This window comes from Ambystoma mexicanum, chromosome 11, assembly GCF_040938575.1.
Source record: "Ambystoma mexicanum isolate Mex_15411 chromosome 11, UKY_AmexF1_1, whole genome shotgun sequence".
NCBI lineage: Eukaryota > Metazoa > Chordata > Amphibia > Caudata > Ambystomatidae > Ambystoma > Ambystoma mexicanum.
The window spans coordinates 899,287,523-899,311,673 of record NC_090934.1 but is presented as its reverse complement, the minus strand read 5'-3'; the positions used below and the strand labels follow the sequence as shown (position 1 = coordinate 899,311,673).

At 44.2% G+C, this 24,151-nt stretch overlaps 1 protein-coding gene across 1 annotated transcript in view; it reads left to right on the top strand.

Annotated features, from left to right (window-relative positions):
- Positions 1–24,151, top strand: part of LOC138503896 (mucin-2-like) — a 577,632-nt gene that overhangs the window by 337,776 nt on the left and 215,705 nt on the right. The window contains exons 8-9 of the mRNA XM_069623967.1: positions 6,710–6,835; positions 7,133–7,250. Of these exons, the coding sequence (XP_069480068.1) occupies positions 6,710–6,835; positions 7,133–7,250 (244 nt within the window). The remainder of the gene's footprint in view (positions 1–6,709; positions 6,836–7,132; positions 7,251–24,151) is intronic.

The following is a 24,151-nucleotide window of genomic DNA, read 5'->3' as shown; positions in this document are numbered from 1 at the left end:
AATGGCAGATTACCTTGTTAGATGCCCATCACCAGATTTGAGACTAAAATTCTAAGGTTTCGTCTTAATCTGTGGCCGGTCAATCAAGTTTTACTAAGACGTGGACTTGTTACCAAGGAACTGAGTTTCTGTCGTTTCTGCAAAGACCTATCCTCCATTGAAACACTTGGTCACATTATAATGCACTGTAAAGCCTTTATCTTACAACAAACTAAACTTGATAAATGCTTGACTCAGAAATATGTGGATCGCTCTTATGATGAAATATGGGCTGAAATGTTTGTTTCTAGAAAAATATCTGTTAGGATTGCAACAGTACAAATCCTTGATGCCGCTTTTCCTTTTGAAGGAAAGTCTCTCACTGCTCTAAAATTAAACATACTATAAGCATATTTTGAGGGGAAAATGGAAAATGTTTTTATACTTTGCCATAAGGATCTTCCTGATCTCTTGTTTTTAAGAAATGATTGCACAATGAACAAGAAGTAATAATTGCACAATGAACAATAAGAAAACATGTAAACTTAGTGTCTATTGATACATATGTATTTCTTTCCTTTTTACTGATGAATATTTGTAAAGTTGTAATTTCAACTAAATCAAATAAAAAAAAGATTTTTTTTTTTAAAAAAACAGAATAATTTCTCAGTATGTTTCCTCTTACGATTACAAGTATGCGGCTCTTGGACTCCCCAAAGTCCTATGGCTCTGTGGCAGACTTGTTCAGTCTCAGCATCATGCTTTACATAGGGCATTGGCTCACTTGGGTTTCTCAAGTTCCTGAAACCTCGTAGGCTTCCCAATTTTGGATGAGAAGTGTTTTGTATTTAATTAGATTAGATTTACATAGGGTGCTTGCCTGTTTTGGTTTTTTAGGCTCCTGTAACCTTGTAGGTTTTCTCAACCTTGATAAAAAAGTGTTTGTATTCCTCTTACTCTGATTCATACAGGGTCCTTGCTCACTCGAGTTTCTCAGGGTCCCATAACTTTGTAGGTTCTCTCAACCTTGATCCACTTTATTAGTACCTTTCAGTGATGCTGCTTCACTGAACAGCTAACATCCTTTGGGAATGGAGTTCAGCTACTCAGGCTCTAGTGATCTGTTCTCGTCTTCTGTTGCTAGGCCCTAGGCCTGCCATATCTCGCTCATGGTCACACCACCAGACGAAATGGCTGCTTCCCCAGTTTCTGCCTCTCCCTCTGACCCTTGCTTCCTGGTCAGATGCAATGCCAACTTTCCAATGATCAGCTAGTGTTACACTTATTCTCCACGCTACCACTGGCTCAGCAGTCTAGCGTGTCTCTGCACCTGCAGGACGTCTTCTTGTCAGAGGCTCACGTCTGCATAACAGCCACTCTTCTCTATTCCAGGTTTCTTTTGGTTTTATGCTCGTCATCCAAAACAAAAGGGTTGTGGTCTTCTTCTATGACTATGACGAGATATATTATTACCTGGAGTCAAAGAGATAGATGACATGTCACTGTCAAAATATAAGTAACAACAGTCTTACTAATTCTAATGTAGACAGACAATGTTATTACAGACTGGGAGTTCCTTATTAGAATGGGAGTCCTTCTCCTGCAGAGGGGAGTTACTCCCAGTGAAGTCCCACTTGTCGAAACCCTTAGGGAGGGTCCTGCTGAGCAGGCCCACCTCCCTAGCATTAAAGTGGGTGTATTCCCCTTGGGAAGAATGGACGAATGCCTTGGATTCGTCACAGTACCTTGTAATGGTTGAATAAGAAATTTTGCAATATCTTGCATTGTTCAGAGATCACTGTACAGCTGCACCAACATTAGAATGCCAACTGTGATCAGGAATACCCAAATAATTACATTTTAGGGAGGGAGACAGACATGTCTTGTGTTAAGAAAAGTTCCTTGCAGCTCCGTCTTCTATCTCTCACGCTTTCAAGCTACTCAATAGGAATCATATTATATGACAATGGCATATAAAATCATGTAGTGATGTCAGGAAAGGTTTTCCTTTAATCCTTTCAAATACTGTATCATAATCTACTTGGACAGAAATTATACTTGCACTGAAGTGAATATTTAGAATCTTGGAGAGCAGAAGCTGGCTGTTGCTGTACCATGTCTTCAAGGTCAGCATTTTCTGTTGATAAGGGACTGCACTGTCCACTGAATCTGATGATATGATAAAGCCTGTGCTGAAATAACATTGATCTTCCGAATAGTCATCACAGTAATGGCACTGTTGAAGAGGATTCACGCCTTCCAAGATTTTGATGTGAAGGATACCGATGAGGCAAACTGTCCAGACGTAAGCGAAGCAGAGATCTTCAGAGGCACTGTAGTCAACTCTAATGTTTCAGATGGAGGCTGCACCTTCTAGCAGCAGGAGGCATGATACAACATTGGATTCAACATACACTATATGGAAGTTTGGGTTATGAGTAGGATCTGATATGGTCACCACCGGTGTAGTTGCAACTCTGATTTTATCTGGTGCACTTGTAGGTAAACCCAATATACAGGTCTAAGGGAGTGGCAGAAATGTTCAGCAGGCTCTGACAGTCCTTCTTTGCCCGGCAGATAGATAAATCTGATAGCCTTTACACGAGATTTGCAATAGTTCAAAATAGGATCCTCCTCCAAATAAAGATTTAAATTGCCTGCGAATGAAAGAGGAGTTGGAGCAATGTCCATGCAGTATCCAGTCAGATTTTCATAGAGTGAGGTCCATACATCTTATTAGGTTTATTTAAAATATGAAGCAGAGCTAATGTTAGATCTTCAGGCAATTTAAAGCCAGTCACTTGGTAGGCCTTGGAGAAACTGTTCTTCATATCTCCATTGCAGCTTTTTACTGCTCTGCTGATTTGTAGGTGATAAACACAATGAACATGTCAGGAAAAATACAAAGCCTTTTGAATACTGTTGACCACTTGACCAGTAATGTATGTGCCTCAGTCGCTGTCTACAACTGCAGTAATAAAAAAAGTGAAATACATTCTGTACACAGTTTCTTTGCCAGAATGACAGAGTCAGCCTTTGAAAATGTATATCCTCCTACCCACCTAGAAAACATGTCTACGATAACTAAACAGAATTCAAAAGATAAACATTTGGATGATTGAATGAAATCCACTTAGATATTCAAAAAATCTGCTCTGAAACAGGGTATGCAGAAGGCAAAATGCTCAGAGCTTGTCCCACATTGTGAGATAAGAACAATGAAAAAGTGCTGCAATTCGTCTGTGAAAAAGTAGGAACACATGCTGGAAACCAGTCTCTATTGATGATCAAAATCATTTCATTCTTTCTGGAATGGGATATTGAATGGGCTAGTCTGGTAAGATAAGGCTAAAGCAACACGGATGCCATATGGGCTGTTTCACGAAGTACCACTAGACAACCTAGAGTTCTTCCGGGACAGTGAGTATTAGAGGCCAACCGATACCCCTGCCAGTTACATTACCTATGACCGTTACTTTAGCTACTTTTTCTGAATGTCATGTCCTTTTGTTAAGGCCTTCGACACTAATGAATGCAATAGGATTGAATCTACTGGGTAAATTGAGTTGCGTTATTTATTGTTCTCCAGATGGTATTTATTTAGATGTCATGGGACATGGAGAATTGGAATTTGGGCCTACCTTGCACCTTGCACTAGACATCAGATTAGATGAATGGACTGCAGAATGACATTCTTTTGTTGCAACAGGGACTGTAAGATGACTTTCCTTTGCAATTATGGTGCGCACGTGCAAATGAAGCAGAGCCTGTATGAATTACTCTGATACTCTTCTGGATATCCCACACTATCCATTTAACAAGAATCAGATAAGGAAACAAAACCTGTTTTTGAATCCTTACTTCAAGAACGGAACTATTGTGCCTATTCGTAGTCATTGCAATACACCCACTTTAACTGTGAAAAAGCATGATAGAGGAACTTATTGATTTGTTCAGGACCTCTCTGCTGTTATTGCAGTAATTATGCTAGGATAATAATTATTCCTTATTATCCTGTTGTTGCAAACCATTTTACAGCGTGCGCGTCTTGGAAGCAAGACGACACGAAGCAACAACAGGTTCGATCCCCGGGTCCGCGCTTAAACCTCTTGGTGTTTAAGCGCGTTATAAATACGTAACTAAGACAAAAAAAAAACACAATTACGCAACTAAGAAAAACAAGCTATTCCTGTAACAGCGCCTCGATGCCTGCGGGCTGTGTGAGCGCTTAATAAATATAAAAAAAAAAAAAAAACTGTGGTAGATCTATGTTCAGCATTTTCTATATACCTGCATAACTTGTTAGTCAATATATTTTGCTTTTATATATGAACATCTTTCATTCAAATTCACGATACTCCCAAAGGTGTATTTTGGAGACCTCAGCTATTGTCTCTCAGATTTTAAAAGGAGATCCAGTTTCACTAGTGTTCAATGAGGGTTTGTTTGATTCAGTATGTTGATGATCTTGTATTAGTATGCTCCTTACAAGAATCATGTAAAGAAGATTCTTTGGATTTGCTCTTGCTTTGAAAGGACGTAAAGTTTCAAAAGAAAAGCTCCAATTGTGTCAGACCTGAGACCATTATCTTGCTGGTGAGAGATACTTAGTCAATGCACACAATAATGTAATTCTCTTGGTAGTCGAAACCTCAAGCACACAAATAAATAAGGCTTTCTTTGAATAGCTGGTTACTGCTACAAGGGGATAATGGGCTATGCCTCTATTGTGAAACCTATGCAGAGCCTTACTTTTGATTCAACCAGTAAGCCCCTTCATTGGTCCTCTGAGACAGGCAAGACATGTGTTAAGATCAAGCAAGAACTGTCAGATGCTCCGGCCTTAGGATTGCCAGATTATAAGAAATGATTTACCCTTGATGGTGATGAATACACTGGGAGTTCTGACTCCAAGGCACAGTGACAAACATCATCCTATTACTAATTATTCTTCTTTACTGCATCCTGTCACAGTGGGATTGCCACATAGTTCACATTCAGTGGCTGCTACAGCTCTAATTAGTAGAAAAAGCATATACTTTAGTTCTGGGGCACACTCGTATGGTAGCAGTACCTCATGCTGTGTTAGCAGTACGTCTGAAAGGGAAGACACAACATATTTCAAATTCCTGTTTAGCTAAGTATGACCAATTGCTGTTGCATCCTGCTAATGCAACTGTGACACAATGATCCATATTAAATCCTGCTTCCTTGCTACTACTGACTGCTTCTGATGGGTGACCCATGATTGTTTGTTAATTAATGGAAATCATCTTACTCCCAGAGTTGATTTGAAAAGGTGTAGCACTGCATATACCACTTCATCAAAACATGGAGCATGTGGACATTCAGAAGCTAAGCTCTCAAAGTAGAGAATTATGCACCAGGATCAATCAGCCATGACACATTATTTCCCCTCATGACAAATTTCACACAAGGAGCAGAAGGATCAAGGGGAATCAGAAGCCCAACAATATTACTTGTTCCCAAGCTGTCCTAATACATATTAAGTGAAGCAGGAAGTGGTGGTTGTTGAAATGATGGTGGAAAAGGAGGGAGATGCAGCGGCCAAGCTTTCAGTTGGCCAGTTCGACTTGGACACTCAGAACTCCAGTGCCCAAAATCCTTGCAATAATTACATTGATCATTATACAATTTGACATCTGTCTATCTAGAACTTCCCTTCAACCTATGCTGATGGGAATTTCTCTTCCCCTATTCTCCCTTTCCCTCTGTGCCTACACCGGGTCCTACCTGTACCCGTAAAGGCTGTAGCTGTTGAATTTGCATTGCCATTAGAGTTGTCTCATTAGTCTCTTTCTATGTTTCTGCTCTCTCATAGAAACGCTTTGATGCCAACAACACCTCAGTTACATTTGTGCCTTCCCAACTAATGAGTATTCCTTTAATTTGCTCTGCAATCCTGGGCTGCAGTGCCATTGCAAATGTGGAGACTACTTACTGTGCATCTCCTATGCATCCCAAGTACTCCCAAATGTAAGCATAGCCATCATGCCCTCTGTCTAATGGATCCTATATTTTACAATCGCCAAAGTAGCTTTTGGTCACCACTTTGTATCTGGAGCCTAGTCCTAGCAGTCTTGGATAATTTGTATCCACATTTCTCTTTCCACCCCAGGGGAGATTGACCTCCTCTATGTCTGGTGAATGAAATAAATGGGTGTGCCCCTGACTTTGCCCTAAGCCCCCCCTCTCTGTCACTTAACAATAGCTTTGGACTTCCTGATAAAAGTATCCTTCTCGGAGAGAGCCAGGGAACAAGGAGTAGCAGCTTGCAGGCAAGGTGGGGGGCGGGGGGACAGAGAACTACACGTGTGCAATCTCTTTGTCCTAATACCCCTTTCACCATGTTTTCCAATTAATCTCTAAATAAAAGTCAGACCCATCCTTCTCTCTGTCCTATTGCCCCATGACCCCTTCCCTTCCTTCTCTTCCTCTACAGCACATTAAACCAAACTTGAAGCCAATGGTCAGCGTTATGCAAAAATCCTATGTGCATACATTATATGTATGTGTACAGGGCAAATGTTTAATAATATGGGTTGGTGTTGATTAGGTTGTGAATTTAGATATACACATATTTGTACTGTTTCCCCAAAAAATTAGGAATGCTCCCTTTTATATAATTATGTGTGTATGATGTATTTTTATACTCCATGGAAAACATGACAGAAAGTAAAACTGTCAATCTCAATGTTTCTTATTTTAGCCAGAACATGCCCTCCAGAAATGGAGTATAAGGAGTGTGGCCCATGGACCGTAGACAGCTGCTCCTCCCGTGGTGTGTCCCTATTCCATCAAGAGCACTGTTTGGATGGCTGCTTCTGTTTGGAAGGTAAGTCTGTTTATTCCAATTACTTATTCACAAGACTCAGAGAATGCCCTCAACACAGTGCCATGCAGGATTCTCAATGAGTCGAGGGAGGTGGCAAAGAGAGGCCTAATTCCATTTTTGATGCTCTGCCTTGGATAAAAATGAGGATAGCATACATATGAGATCAGATCTGCTGGTGGCTTGATGTCTGCTTCCGAAATACAATGATTATTAAAGGCAATAGTATTTACTTTGAGAGTGAGATGTGGAATTATGTATTAAAAGTATTTGCTCATTTTCCTCTTGCTTTTTTTGTAGGAACAGTGTTAGATGACATCAGCAACATAGGTTGCATTGCTGCTGACCAGTGTTCATGCACATCTAATGGACTGATTTATCCTCCGGGAGAAACCTTTACTAACCCTTGCAGTAATTGGTAAAGTGTTTTGTTGAGATTATGAGTTTGTATAAGATTATGTTGTATAAAGTCACTAAGTTTGTTTTTCTGTGAGTACACTTCATGTAAGGCACAGCTTTGCCCATAGGTTATGCTTTTGAAGTTGTATTTTAGTTCTACCTACAGCGATGAATCTTAGAGTGTGTACAACAGTAAGAAGAAATTGAGACGGTTAAGAATAGAGAGAGTATATGCAGATAGGCATAGAACAGTCCAATGATTTGATACTTCAGCAATGGTGGAGAATGCAGATATATAAAAGCAATCCAAGCAGCAGTGCAGATGTGTCCCAGAGGGATCAACCAATGATAATGTGAAGGTATGGTGATCTTATGAAAAGAGACAGTGTCTGAAAAATCAAGGACTCAGTAGAAAGGTACATCACGGGCCAGCCCTGAAGTCCATCAATGTGATGTAAATATGCTGTCTTATCAGTGTCAGCAAGGGAAATGGGGGATATGGTTCTACAAAAGGTGTGTAATGACAGGTGGAAAACGATGCTGGGTCAATTAAGCTGCAGGGTGGGGCAACCATGTATATGTACATGCATAGTGTGGGTTTGAGATTCGGTCAGTTATGATCATACAGAAATATCTACAGTAGTCTTTAGGTAAAGGAAAACATACATCCCTTTAAACAATACAAATGGATACATATTATGAAAATTTGGTTTTAGAAAAAGGTTATGGGTGACTTAAAATGGGTTCTTTTTGAAAAGTTACGGCCAGATGCATACTGGAGTCAGGGCTCAACTGCAAGGCATCGCCAGAAGGAGATGGTTCTTTCCTAAGGTTGTGAGCAAATTAAGCTAGTAAAGGTTTACAAAGTAGTGTTTCATATTCTCAGGACTCTGCCGAAGAACAACAACTAAAGGGCCTGTTTCATTTTGATGATTGATACACCAAGATGTAGATTTTTCTTGCTGTCAAGGTTCTTGCTGCTTTTAGGCATTAGGATTTTGCCAGCTGTGTATACAAATGTGTTAAAACTGGTGATTTTATTTGCTAAGCAGGTACCTTGACGAAGCAGTGGGCCTCAGAGTATGACCATATTAAAAAGGCAGAGACCATATATCAATTGATTGAGGCATTGGGGGTTACTTTAGGGTGATTGGTGTTAGGGCTGCCCTTTTCATGTTCCAATTTAGTAGATGGGGTACCATGGAGTTCAAGGTGTCCTTGGCATGAGGACTGTTTTGATTGCTAAATTGCCTGGTGCTTAGGGATCGCCTCAGATTGTTATGGGAATGTTTTAGCAAGGCTTTGTCCAGGGATTTGCTGACCAATTAAGGCATTAACTTATAAAGCTTTAAGAACAGGAAGAGCATGGGCACGTGGTCGGGATTGTGAATATCTTTCAGCATGATTTTCTGCATGTTTTTGACATCATCTATGGCAATTCTTGCTCCTCGAATATATCTGATACTGTAATATTGTAGATTTGAAGGGGTGTAGCTGATGGATTGGCAAAACACATTTTGTTGTTAGAGGGAGGTGATAATGCTTATATTCACTTTTCGTTATTGATGAAGGACATTGAGAAATTGCTGATATGTGTGTAGGTAGTCACAGGAGAAACATTGCTCTTCTAAGAAACATTTGTTAAGTAGTACTCTTGACTCTTATCTCTTTAAAAAGTAAACACTTAATCCCATTCTCAAATACAATTTATAAAACAGTTGACCCATCGTCTTCCAGATGCAACCCAGCTCACATTCAAATTGGAACTTCAAATTGGGACCCATTCTCACTTTACTAAGATTCCAGATCTACAGTTGGTGGTACACATAGGTAAACACGAGGTCAGCACTCAGTTGGCAAAGCGTTCCATGTTTTGTTCATCTTCAGCCACCACTTCATTCTAATTCCAGATTCAGCCAACATCAGTTTCTATTGTTACATCCATCGCTGTCTCAAATGTTATGGGTTCGGAGTTTATGGGAGCACTCTTCCATATCTAACAAGAGCTTTTTCTTTTTCTGTTTCTCCCTGTTTAACCACAGTTGATTGACATGGGCATTTACAAACATAATGCTCCTTCATCTTCGGAATCCTCACACTCTCTCACTTCTTGGTTAATCCATTCCATGTGTCACACACTGAAGTCATCCTGGATAAATGTATATACAGTCTTGATCTGAGTTCACAAGGATTTTGAGTTCTTCTTCTTCTCTTACATATTGATGACACAACTACACATTTTTCCTGGTCACTAGTCACCATTGTTCAATACTACTCTCCACACTGCACTCTTCCGCAAAAGACTTCTTCTCATCTTAAATAAAGTTAATTACAATGAACCCCAAGGAAACATGTCATTCTCTTGACCTGTTCTCTTATAACTGCTGTCTGGCTCACATTCTAATTGTAACCATTCCTCAGTTTACCAGCATTTCAGAATTGCATCCTTGTACATAGAGAGTAAACATATGAACAAGAGTGTACAAAGCACACAATGAATCATTGTTACAAAATACAGAGTCATTTTAGTCGTGAAGTGGTATACGAGATGGGTAGTCAATTTGCCCTTTGACATTAGTTAAAGTGATGGGAAGGGAGTAGAATTCTACCTATTTAAGATGGTGAAATTGCTCCATTTATAGGAGGTTGTTGAATCCTTGGCTCATGGAGTCTGCCTGCTAGTGGTGAAATAGGGAGCTTGAGCAGTCCTCTGGGTTTAGGATTAGGTACATGATGGCTTTTATTGCAGGTGGAGCAAGGAACGTGGTGGGGTTGCACTGGTGTGGTTTACATACCTAAATTGGGACTTTATGTAGATATCAATGGCCGCTGATATCTGCTTTTTGGAGTAGAACAGCAGCGTGTCTATGTGAGTGGTGTTGATACAGTGTGTTGTGTAGTGGCTGCAGGTGGCTGTGGTTGGATTGGTTGTGCCAGGAGTTATCTCAGGCTCCCACTTGGACAGATGCTGCCTGCCGTTCCTGAAATAGGCATAATTGAAGACAACTGCAGTTTCGATGGAAGGAGCAGGGTCTCACAATGCTGTTGGACCATTAACAGGGCAATCAATGGTGAAGTATGCAATTGCACTTTTCAGCAAATGATTGATCCTGAGAGGGACTGCCCAATACATGCTCATTTCTCAGTGGCTGTGAGGAATGGAATTCTGCTCTGCAGGAGTACAAGGATGACTAGGGATAACAATGCACACTGAGTCCTCACACTTCTACAAACCAAGTGCCAATGCAATCATAAAAGTAAAACAGGTACAGTTAAGAGATATACATCCTTCACCTTTTGTGGTATCATGGGCTGCTAGAAGGCTATGCTCGCAAGAGAGGTGTAAATATAATTCAGGAGCGACCCAAACAGCAAAGCATAATAGTCCAAAATAAAGGGAATGTCCAATCAAGGATCTATAAAAATAGATATAGTTCAATAAAACACACCGTCTGCAAGATAACTAAATAGAAACCTACCCCTGTTGAAAGACAGAGAAAATGCAACAGCCTAAAGAAAGTAGCACTATGAATATAAATACAGCAGTGATAGGCAAATAACCAACCACAAAAAAGTATATGTCTTTGGGTAAAAGAAGGTGTTGGGGTGACCTAGCCAGTCTCCAGGGTATCAGTGGCCCGAAGGGGTAGCTCAGGGTCAACAGTGCGTGGTGTTGGTTCTTGTTGGGTTGACCGATGTCGAACACGATATTGAACATAGATGCGAGTGGATCAGGCTCAGTTTGGGCACATTGGTACGTGTGGGCCCATGCAACAAGCGGGTGTCAAGTATGGGTGAATACAGTTGCTCTGTACAGTTGGATGCGGGCTCTCAGTGATGCAGGTCAGGGCGGTCCCATGATCTCTTTGCAGTTGGGCCTGGGTGAATCGGCTTTTAGCCACTGGGAGCGGTCGATGTATGACACTCAAGTGGTTCGAGTTGGCGGGTGACAGTCGTCAAAGGTGGTGATCTTGGGTGTGTCCATATACAGGTCGGTGAGGTAGAGGGGTAGCTTGTCCATGCCATGGTTGTAACCTGTGGTACAGAGTGACAAGTCCTGGTCAACAGCAACGGTTCACCCCAATATGCCCTGGGGAGTGGATAGGGAGCAGATCTTTCCTCTGTCTTGTACGGCTCTTTCTTCACCTCAGGCTGAGGACTTTGGAAAGTGCAGTTTTCCCAAAGGAAGTCCAGTGAGTTCTTCTTGGTTGCTTCAGAACAAATCTTCAGTGTCTTGAGAGGATCTAAGAAGGGGCGGGAGACCCCTTACTTTAAAGGGAAAAGCCTGCAGGTGATTGGATGTTTGAGGGCTAGCTCGGCCAAGCCATGGCTGTAACCTCCATTTAGAGTTGCCATGACTCGCCAGTGGTTCAGGTCCTGGAATTGAGCAGTAGCTGGGTGCAGCTAGGGCATGATGCAGCGTTGAGCTGGTGGTAGCGCAAGGAATCGTTCGGAATGGTGAAGGAGCACAAAAGCCATCACTGAAAGTTGGGGCAGAGAGCAGCAATGCGGTAGGGCCAGAAGTGCCAGGTATTGGTTGAACAGCCAAGGAGAGAGGTTAGACCCCTGGGGACACCAAAGGTAGAGATAGAGATAGAGGAGAAGAAGGATCCAAGTTGGACCTGGGAGGGTCGGTCAGTGAGGAAAGATTATCACAGAGACGGTTGAGCAGGATGGCATGGTTGACTGTGTCAAAGGCAGAAGAGAGATCAAGTAAGATGAGGACACAGGGGGTGTTGGAATCAAGGTTGTAGAGCAGGTCTTCACGGATGTTCAGGAGAGCAGTTTCTGTGCTTTGGGCATACCTGAAGCCAGACTGATGGTCATGAAGACAACCAACAGATTCAGTGTGAAGATTAAGCTGGGAGATGGCCAGCTTTTCCAGGAATTTTCCCTGGAAAGGAGTGATGGAGATTGGGCGATAGTTAGCCGGGCAGGACAGGACGGCAAAGGGTTTCCTAAGAAGAGGGTATAAAGGGAGTGCTTCAGGGAGGGTGGGAAGACTCCAGTGGCGAAGGAGTGGTTGCAGAAGTCAGCCAGAGCAGGAGCCAGGGAGTCAATGTGGTCCTTGATGGTTTTGGAGGAACAGTGATGAACCTGTTTTGATGAGACTTTCATAGATTGGGCTTGTCTAGAAACCTCATCTGAGGAGAACAGGGGAAAGGCAGAGAAGGAGGGAGTAGAGGTGGCCAATGAAGGGCCAGAGGAAAAGTAGGGAATAGAAGGGGGAGGGGAGAGCAAGAGAGAGAAAACAGGATGTCCTGAGTTTTAGAGATGAAATTAGAAGCCAGAGCTGTGCAGAGGGCCTGGTAAGGGACAGGAGAGGTGGAGACTGCAGCAGGATTGGCCAGTTCCTTGCAGATTTTGAAGAGTTTGGCCGAGTTGTTAGACGCTGCAGAGATTCAGGCTTGGATGTGAGCTCTCTTCTTGGTGCGGACAGAGAGCCGGTATTGCCTTTGGAGCACTATGTGGTTGTATTCTCTGTTTCAGCAATTCGAATTACATATACCAACATTAACAACATGTAGAAAATTGGAAAGCATAGAAAGAACAATGTCAGAACAGAGCATTATGACCCAGTTTTGTTATTCATACATCTTGTTCAATAACTTACAATGTTATCCCGGGTGATAATAACCGTGTGCTTAAAGGGGCTTCATAATTTTGGTGTTTAAAGCTGTTCTTTCCATTTTGCAATGATAGGCACCAGGGTGCAAGTAGGATAGTGCAAAGTTTCAAAGGAGGATGCGGTATGGGGCGCAGGTGTGCAAGAGAACGAGAAGGTAGGAGAATAGAGTAAGGGAAGAAACAATTGAGAGAGGGTGCCGCTGATGATAAGCAAGAGGAAATATGAGCGAGAAGAACAAGTTATTTATCCCTGGTAACGTTCTTTCGTTCTTTCGACTGGATGTTCCTCCCACGTATTCCTCATCTTTGATATAAGATATCCAGCTTCAGCTGCTTCAGAAAATTTTTTTTGGGCAGATGGCGCTGCGTGTCGAGGGTCTCGACTCGATTTCCCGCAAAGGCCTCTGTCTCAAGGGTGATGTCATTGAAGGCATATATAGCACACGCAGCACCCGTTGACTTCAGTTCTGTTTTTTTCCTTCAGCCGAAATACCTGCATAACTACCGGAATTACCGTACTCAGCCTTGTAGGAACGAAAGCTGTAATAGCATGGGAAATTCTACTGAGGAGTAGGCTGGTAGAGCGATGAGGAATATGTGAGAGGAACATCCAGTTGAAAGAACATTACCAGGGGTAAGAAACTTGTTCTTCGAATGGATTGTGTCCTCCCACGTATTCCTCATCTTTGATAGACTCCCAACGCAGTGTTTGTTTTGGTGCAGGGAGTAGAATTTGTATTTTAATCGTTTTCATGAACAAAGTGGAGGACTGCTTTACCAAAGCTACCATCTTGACCAAGGGAAGAGTCCAGTCAGTAGTGTTTGTGAACATGTGGATAGTAGACCACGCTGCCACTTCACAAATATTTGTTATTGGGACACCCCTTTGCAGGGCTGTAGAGGTAGCCATGCCCCTGGTGGAATGGGCCCTTCAACGTTCTGGAGGCGCCTTCCCTGCCAACCTGTAACATTCTGGAATGACCAGAATGATCCATCTGGATAAGGTCTGCTTAGAGACAGCCTGACCCAGTTTGTGGCCCATATAGCCAATGAAAAGCTGATCATCAAAACACAGTTTTGACAGTATAGATATGTAAAAGCCTAAAGCTCTACGAGGTCCAATCTATGTTGTTTCTCCTTCTCCTTGCTAGGATGAGGGGGGTACAGAAACAAGGCAGAATAATTGTTTGTCCTATGTGGAAATCAGAAAGGAATTTGGGTAAAAATGAAGGTTTGACCCTTAGAACAAATCTATCCTTGCGGAAGATAGTAAAAGGTGGCTTGGATGAAAGTGCCTGCAACTCGCTCACTCTACGGGATGATGTAAGAACTACCAATAAAATGGTCTTAAAGGTTAACAACCGTAAGGGACATGAATGTCAAGTTTCAAAAGGTGCACACATTACAAATTTTAGAACCAAATTAATATCCAAAATTGGGACCTGGAACGGAGATGGGGGAACACGTTAGTGAGCCCCTTTAGAAATGGTGTCACCAGTGGTTTTCTGAAGTAGGAATTTTCCTCTGGCGAGCACTTAAAGATGGACAGCGCTGCCAAGTAGCCTCTAATAGTACAAACTGGAGCCCCAGATTGGCCAAACATAGCAGAAAGGATAAAACATCCAGTGTTTTACACAGAAAAGTATCTACATTCTTTTCTCTGCACCAGTTGCAGAATGTATTCCAACGGCAACGGTACAAAGACTTTGTTGCTGGCCTTCTGGCCGAAAGCAAAATCTCCATTATGTCATCTGGGAGGTCACAATCCTTCTATCTCAACCTTTCCAAAATCAAGCGTGAAGGTTGAGTGTCTTGACCTCTGGTTGGAGAAACTGACCCTCCTGTCGCCAGAGAAGGTCCTCTCTTTGTGGAAGACGTATTGGAGGGCAGATGAAGATGTCCAGAGGGTCCGGGTTCCACGCCCCCCTGTCCCAATCCAGAGCAATTAGGATCATGGATTCCCCAAACGTTCTCAACCTCCTGATCACGTGAGGAATGATTGGGACTGGAGGAAACGTGTACAGGAGTGGAAATTCCCAGTCCACCATGAATGTGTCTCCTAGAGCTCCTCTTGGGGGAAATTCCCTGGAGCAGTACAGATCGCACTTCCGGTTGACACTGGTCGCTAACCGATCCACTTGAGGGGTTCCCCAAAGGGTGAAGATCTCTTGAAGGACTTTCTGAGCTAGTTCCCACTCATGGGAGACCGTGCTCTGCTTGGACAGAGCACCCGCCGCCGTGTTCTCCTCTCCGGCTAGGTGTACTGCCAACAGGGAGATTCCTTCTTGAATTGCCCAGTACCAGAGCTGCATTGTCTCTTTGCACAGTGGTAGTGACCCTACACCTCGTGTCTTGTTAAGGTAGTACATGGCCACTGTGTTGTCTGTCATAATCAGGACATTCATTCCCAGTACAGAGGGAAGGAATGCCTTCAGCGCTATTCTGATTGCCCTCAGCTCCAAAAGATTGACATGTAGTTTTGACTCTGATGGAGACCAACGCTGCTGACCGTCAAATCGTTGGTGTGGGCTCCCCACCCCGTGAGTGAGGTGTCCGTCACTACTGTTATTTCCGTCCATGGTTGCCAAAAGGGTTCTCCCTTCAGAATGTTGTCCTTGAAGGCCCACCACAGAAGATCCTGTGCGATCCAGTTTGAAACCTGAAATATGTCCGACATCGTTCCTGAGAACTGGAACCATTGAGTTCTTAGAGCCCATTGAAGGGATCTCATTCTCAGGCGAGCCTCTGGCACCAGAAAGAATGCAGGATGGCGTGAGGCCGAGCAACCTCAAAAAATTAAAGGCTGGAAGACATTGGGCACTTTTAAGCTTCTTAACCATCTGTAGAATGTCTTGAGAGCTAACCTTGGGTGGCAAGCTCTTTCCCAAGGATGTATCCATAACAGCTCAGATAAATTGGAGTTTCTGAAAAGGTGTCATATGAGACTTCTTGTAATTGAGGGAAGGGGAACACTCCATGATCAGCCAATCGTCCAGGTAGAGGTAGACGTGAATCACCCCCCTCTCCTGAGACCGGTTGCCACTAATGCCATCAGTTTGGTGAAATCCCTTGGGGCGGTGGTCAACCCGAATGGCAGAACTTGGAATTGATAATGAGAACTGCCAACTGAGAACCTCAGGTATTTTCTGTGCTTGAGATATATTGGGACATGAAAATAAGCATCCTAAAGGTCCAAAGACACCATCCAATTGTGTAGTTGGAGTGCCGGAAGGATCTGAGAAAGTGTGACCATCTTGAACTTGTCCTACCTGAGGAACTTGTTCAGGTATCTCAAGTCCAAGATGGGTTTCAGTCCTCCCTCCTTCTTAGAAAATAAGGAGAATACCAACCCTTGTTCCTCTCTGCTACAGGCACTGTTTTTATCTCTCTAGCAGGTTTAAAATCTCCTCCACAAGGAGCGGATCTGGAACCCTCAAAGAGTGGTTCCCCGGTGGATTTTTCTGAGGTCTCTGTATAAAAGGAAGGCAGTAAGCGTGGGCTATGGTTTCCAAGGCCCAAGCATCCAAAGTAATGTCTCGCCATGCTTGTAGATGCTGAGAAAATCTGCCCCCCCATTGGTGATCTGTGACTCAAGACCTCAGAGAGGTTTTGAGGTGGCTGAAGCAGTGGCTAATGGTAAAGAATCCCCCGCTTGAGCTGGCTTTGCACACCTTTCTCATTCACCATGAAGAAATCTTCTTTGGCCCCTTTGAATGGCCATTCCTCTCACCCTTCCAACTAAGGATTAGTAGTGTAAAGATCTACCCCGCCAAGCATGTCCACTATGTCAAAAAGGCTGAGGTGCCCTAACAGCAGTGTCTAAAGATTTCTCAAGTCTCTTATCAGCCTTGTTGCCAAAAGGGTGAGACCCGTGAAAAGGCATGTTGAGAAGTCTGGATTGCACATACGGTGCAAAACCCGACTTCCGCAACCATGCAAACCTGAGCATAACGGTGCTAGTATCCATGGCTCTTATAATGCTATCAGCAGAATGCAAACCTGACTGGAGAGACTCACACATGACTTCTTTGCCGTCTCTAACTATGGCTAAGAACCTGTCTCTCTCCTCACCTTTGGGAATGTGCTCTGCCGCCATGGAAATGTAGTCCCATAGAGCAGGATTTTGCAAATAATGGGTTAGATTCTGGAAGAGTCGAAAACTTTCTGTATTGGTGCCGTAGATTTAACTGGGGTTCTCGGTGTCGATGGCGCAACTGGCAATGATGGCGCAGCTGGTGTGGATGCCTTTGGTGTTGATGTTAACGTTGAGGGTTTGGCTGGCGTTGAAGGCACCTCCAGCGTCAAAGGTGTCGATGGCGTTGACGACCTTGACCTCGATTTATGCTTCTGGCTGACTGATCCTTTGATGGGACTTCGTGGCCTCTAGGGCTCTCAAAGTGGGTTCGAGGGCGCACAGGATTTAGGTCGACCCCTTTCCTTCCCAGCTTCTTTCGAATGTGTGGTAGGAGTATGGCTTGGGGGCTTTTGTTTTTCAAATATTTTGAGCATCTCTGCTCAGACGGCCTCCCACTCTGCCGGACTGGACTTTTTGGTTGTGCAAGAAACTCTCTCGGGGGAAGCATCTGACGAAGAAGAGTAGTGGGAGTCTCTCAACTTGTCACTCACCTCTCGACTCATCAGTCGAAGGTTTCACGGTCGGTAGGAGATTTAGGGATTCAACCTACCTTCTACTTCCCCTTACATTCCTTCAAGGCCTTCCCAGTCATAGACTGGCACTTGGAGCAGTTAGAGGTGTTATGGTCCACCCCGAGGCACCACAAATAGATTTGATGGGGATCGGACATATTTGACCCATAATCCTGACACTTTTTGAACCTGGTCTTCGGAGGTTGTTGGTGTCGATGAAGAAGACATTCGATCTCGAAATAGCAAAATAGTAACAAAAGTGAAGAAGCACGCCGTATTTCTCGAAGCAAAAGCTGTCACGGCAAAACAGAACTGAAGCCAACGGGTGCTGCGCATGCTATATATGCCTTCGATGACATCACCCTCGAGACGGAGGCCTTTGAGGGACATCGAATCAATGCCATTGGAGCACAGTGCCCTCTGCCTGAAAACATTTTTCTGTAGTTGCTGAAGCTGGATATCATATATCAAAGATGTGGCAGGACACAATCCATTCGAAAGGTTGAGCTTGAGAGGGAAATAAATGAAGTGAGAGAGTGAGAGGAAGGATGATAGAGGGTAGAGAGTGGGGTGGGTGCGTTATAGAGAGAGCGGAGGGGTGGAGGTGGCAAGAGTGGCATTAGGGTTGTGGTAGAGAGAGTGGAGGTAGGGTGCGCAGAGAGTATTAGGTACAGAGGTTGGAGGTAGGGTGGGTGGTTGGTGGTAGAGATAGTGGCGTTAGGGAGGGTGGTTGGGAAAAGAGATAGTGGTTGTAGGATGGTTGGGTTGGTGGAAGTAGAATGAGTGGAGGTATCATGGGTGGGTGGGGTAGAATGAGTGGTGGTAGGGTAGGTTTGGGTGGAGAGGCTGGGGATTGGTTGAGATGGGTAGAGAGAGTAGAGATAGGGTGGATGGTGTAGGGAGAGTGAGCTAGGGTGGGTGGGTTATAGAGAATGGAGGTATGGTGGGTGGTGGGGTAGAGTGAGTGGAGGTAAGATAGGTAGGTCGGGTAAAGAGAGCAGATGCACGGTGGATGGGTGGTGGTAGAAAGATTGGAGGTATGGTGGGTTGTGGGGGTAGAGAGAGTAGAGGTATGGTGGGTGGGTGGGGGTAGAGGGAGTGGAGATAGGGAGGGGGGTGAGGGTAGAGAGAGAGGAGGTGGGGTGGGTGGGTGCTTGCTGAGTGAGTGGAGCTAGTGTTGAGTGGGTGGGGGTGAAGAGAGTGGGAAATATGTATCTAGGTCGTAACACTGAACATGAGCTTAATGTCTTTTTGTGAGTGATCAAATCATTAAACTGTCGGGTCCAACTGCTTAAGTCAGCTTAGGCCCCAATGCTTTCTTCTTTCACTTATACACAACCCTCACAGGAAATGTATAATTGTATTACCCCCACTGACCCCTTCTTTCCATGCCCCCTCATCATATGGCCATTACCCTTACATAGAAACAGCATTTTTATCGCCTTCCATGAATGGCAGACATACCAGTGTTAAGAATTTAGCAACTCATTTCTTTTTTCAACAGCCCGGGATATCAGACCAAACAACTGTTTTTACCTGCTCTTCCTGAACCTCTGTGGTTATAGCTACAACAGTAAGGGTACCTTTCTAGTTTTATAGACATACCAGTGTTGTCATGCCAGCAACAACTGCTCACCTACCTGCATTAGCTGATCAGCTCCAATGAGTATAATGATTAATGATATAAACATAAGCAATCTGCTTTATACATTAAGATGCTCAATTAGTCCCAGAATCTATCCCACTTACTTTGCTCCTGGCTGACAGATAACAGCTGTTCATTTCCGAAATAAGCATTTATCAGTGACCTTCAACACCCTGTCTTTAAATCATACCAATCAAGATTATAATGCTTTATACACAAATCTACGCTTACACGTCTCAAATGTATATTTCATACACATGGCCTCTAGGGAAGCCCTCTATCCAGTCCAATTAACGCATTCAGTATGTAACCGGCAGTAGCTCACACCACCAAACCCCTAAAACAGCACGGCATGGAAATCTCTTCAAAGCCAACCAGGGACAACTTAGATTCACCCAATCAGTGATTGTCTCTCAGCCAACTAATCAACCACTAACTACTACTTATACGGCATCCAAAATGGCAGACGGGATCGATACTTTCTCTGCTGACACCCCACCCTTGTCATGGCACATTTATTTATTTATTCACACTTGTAGAGCGCACAGCAGCCCTAGGGCATCGTGGCGCTTGTTACAGAAGGTAGGCTTAGCTTAGTTACAGTAGCAGCAGGTATACATTTAACAATTTTTGATAGTATATCAAATGTATACAATATATACAGCAGTTAAGGGAGAGAGGTGAGGTATGGGGTCGGTAGTAGGTGAGGAGATGTGGAGGGGCGTGTTAGTTGAAGAGCAAGGTTTTCAGGTTTCTCCGAAAGGCATAGAGCAAAGTTTCAGCTCAGAGAGAAATGGGAAGAGCGTTCCAGAGCTTAGGCACTATGTAGGGGAAACCTAACCCTCCTGCTTTGGCCCTTTTGATGCAAGGGATAGTGAGTTGATTGGTGTAGCATGTTCTAGTGGGTCTAGCTGAGGTGGCTCTAAAGAGAGATTTCCGATAGATAGGAAGGTGCTGTGGAGTTGATGCATTTGTGGGCTGTAGTAAGAATTTTGAATGTAATGCAGTCTTTGACTGGAAGCCAGTGAGCTGCCTGTCTGGCTTGAGAGATGTGTTCTCTTCTTAAGATGCATAGTGCTGCTCTTAGCGCATTGTTCTGGGTGATCTGGAGTCTGTTTACATTTTTAGAGGAGGTGCCTGCTAAAAGTGAGTTACAGTACTCTAACATAGCACCTGTGGTGGCTCTAGCAATTGAGAGGCAGTTAGACTTTGTTAAGAAGGGCTTGATGGCATTGATGAGTTTGGTGCTTAAGGCGGAAGCCGAGGCTATGGCATTGACTTGCTTATTCATGGATAGCGTGGCATCAATGTGAACACCTATGGTCTTGAGGGACTTGAGGACGGGGATGATGGAGTTATTTATGTTAAAGTTAGAGTAGAGACCATCAAGTTTAGTTAGAGTAGTCTTTTGACCCAAGATGAGAATCTCAGTCTTATCTCCATTTAGGCAAAGACCATTTTCCGCCATCCAAGCCTGGATGGTGGCGTAGATTTGGCGTAGTGCAGCCGCATCAAGGTCATATAAGCCAGTTAGCTGTAGAAGCACTTCGGTATCGTCCTCATAGTTGGTATATGTGATCCCAAGCGCATCAATCTTATCAAAAAGGCGCTTTGTAAAAAGATTATACAGTGTTGGCGCGGTACACGATCCCTGTGGGACTCCACAGTGAATTGTGGTAGGTGCTGCATTTGCTGTATTTGAAAAAACTTTCATTACTCTTACTTCTAAGAATTAGGTAATCCACGAAGCTGCTTGTTTGGAGAATTGTGCTGCTTGAGTGAGATGAGTGGTGAGAGTTTTGTGGTCAACTAAGTCGAAGGCCACTGAGTGGTCTAAGAGGCACATGCTGCATTCATGTATGCAACCCTCCAAAGTGCCGCCTTCACATTAACTTGTCTGCCCCTCCCCAATCGTGTCGAGATCAACTTATCCATTTCTGGTTCTGCTGCTACCCCTGCATGTCCCGGCAAGGGCTGCACGCATAGATTGAACCGTACTAAATGCCTCCACCTTTTTTTATCCGCTCCTCACAATACGTGTCTAGCCTAGGAACACTAACCATGTAATGCGCATTTATAATAAACTGAACCCTAACCTGATTTCCCTCATCATAACACATCAGTGCACCAACCATGAGGCAAAGACTTGTCCGGAGCCAGCTCTATGGCAAACTCTACATAACTGGCTGCCCTATGCAATTGCTACTCGAAATCGCAACCACAATTGTTCCCATAGGTCTTATGATGTAATGCTTCTAGCGAAATAGACCACTGATGGGCTACAACAGCACCTATTGCTACAAATATCCAATAAATAACATGGGCAGTTATTCACCACAATTCACCGACTAGCGGGGACCAGGAGTCAGTGTAATGGTTAGCAAGCAGGCTAAATCTAATTTAATCCCACAGCTAACTGTCAACACACTCAATGCACCCAGCATCTGAGTGATATACCGAGTACTGAACGCAACTGGCCTTTTGCACTCTACCAGTCACGACCTTACACTGCCACATCCACCCTAAGCTCCACAGACCCGCTGAGCAGATTAATCACACATCTAAATCTAACTCATATATTTTCAACCCTAGCGTGAAATCCAGCAGAACAAATAACAAGCCCTACAAAGGGCACACACCGTACTTACGAAGCCTACTTGATCATATAAATTGGTAAGTCTAATTGAGATCTAGCTACTTTGGAGCTACTGTATAGGCCCCCTAAACACTCTGGTAGAACTAATTAAATATTCTAACCCTTTACTCTCAATTTTGTTTTCCCCTTCTTCTCCCCCCTCGGTGTTACTCTGCTCTTCTTGTTGTACCACACAATTGTCACATCATTCAAACATGTAAATGATGATCATTTAATAAATATTGTATGTTTGATGTATAAAATGTGCAAATTGTAATTCACACTATACCTCGCGTGGTACTCACACGGTACTGAAACCCTGGTTCCTTCACCTCACCTCACCCACACCCAACACTGACCACCTTGGTTTCACTTTATAACCATTGTTTTGCGCACAAATTGATACACATGCACAAAATTGGCAATTGTGATATGGTTCATAAATACCAGAGCCTTGATAAAGATCCTTGTGGGGTCAAAACACGTGTCAGCACCTTCAACACTAATAAAAATAGTTATGGAAACCAACTGAAAACATAAGTAATCCTTCCACCTTGAAATTTCCCAACGAACCAAAGAGGTTTACTTAGAATTCCAATACGAACCACTGGTTTCTTCTGATTCCCACCACAACCCTAACCTTTCAAAACATGGGACAATTGAGCACTGTCCCATGGGAAATGACAAACTGACAGCAGAGCGTATGGTACAAAAAACCCTGATCAGCACGGCACTGCAATGTTCCTAGTGCTCTAAACTCTGACAGCGTAGGGTGGGAAGGGCAGAGAGAGTGGGGGTGGGGTGGGTGGTTGTCAGAATAGAGGGTGGTGGTAGGGTGGGTGGATTTTTGTAGAGAGATTGGGGTAAGGTGGATGAGGGAGTAGAGCTAGAGTAGGTGGATAGGGTTAGATAGAGTGAGGGTTTGTTGGGGTACAGAGAGTGCGTTTAGGGTGGCTTGGTGGGTGGTTGTGAGTGGGGATAGGGTGGGTGGGGGTAGAGTGAGTTGGGATATGAGAGGGTGGGTTAGTTGGGGTAGAAATTGAGTTAGGGTAGAGTGGATGGTGGTAGAGAGAGTGGGGGTAGGGTGGGTAGGTGTGGCTGGGGGTATAAAGACTGGGGTAGGGCAGATGGGGTAGAGAGCAGGGGTAGGGTGGGTGGGGGTAGAGAGAGCAGGGGTAGGGTGGGTTGGTGGTAGTAGACATTAGGGGTAGAGAGAGTGGTTATTGGGTGGTTGAGGCTAGAGAGGGTAGCGATTGGTTGGGTGCGGGTAAAGAGTGGGGGTAGAGGTGAGTAGGGTAAAGCGAGTGGGGCAGGATAGGGGGAGGGAGTGGTGGTAGAGTGGGGGTAGAATGGGTAGGTGAGGTAGAGAGGGTGGGGGTTGGTAGACACAATGGCCCTCATTACGACCCTGGCGGAGATCGTGGTGCAATATGCACCATGGAGCACGGCGGAAAGCTGCCGATACTGCCATGGGGGTTGGCGGATTTACCGCCCCATTCCGACCTTGGCGGGGCGGTAAATCCCCATTCCCCATTTTACCCTTCCCCATTCCCATTTTTGCCCCATAGGGTATAATGGGAGTGGGGAAGGCGTTAATTACGCCACCGTAAAATACGGTGGCGTAATTAACAACAAGGTCCCGTAGCGCCATGGATTTCTCCGCCCGGAAAAACCAGGCGGAAAACGGCTCCATGGCGCTACGGGAACTCGTAGTAGGGCGGACGGGTCCGCCGCGAATACCGCTGGCGTAAACCCACTCCGCCAGGGTCGTAATGAGGCCCAATGGGAGTTATGGTTGGTGGGGGTAGAGAGATTGGGGTGGGGGTAGGTGATGGTAGTTGTTTAAGGCAAAAAACATGAAGAACAAAGCAGCCTCTGGAGGACTTTTCAAAAGTAGCCCAAAATAATCTAAACAAAACCCAACCAGCACACCTAATGGTGGTGGAGTGGCTGAGCAGGGGTACAGAGAGTGGGGTGGGTGGGGTTCGAAGGAGTGGGGGTGGGGTAGAGAGATTGGGCATTCCGTGGGTGGATGTCTGTAGAAAGGCAGCCTCAGGTGGACAACAAGCAGATCTGCCATCAAAAAAGCCAAAAATAGCCTAATATGTAATCGCTGCACGGTTGAGAAATGGAATCCTGGCACCCAATTTGATTCTTGCAAAGCTACTGATTAGAGCAAATATTGTTAGGGAACTTCTCATTGGGTAGTTTTGTGGAGGAGTCTGGAAAAAGACATTTGAGTGATTTGGCAGTTTCATGCCATGGCATTGCCCGTTGCTATGCTAACCAGATATTCTCAGTTCAGAAACCCCATTCCCCTTCTCTATCTTCTGTAACAATGGCTTCGGAAATGTTGAGCTGCAAG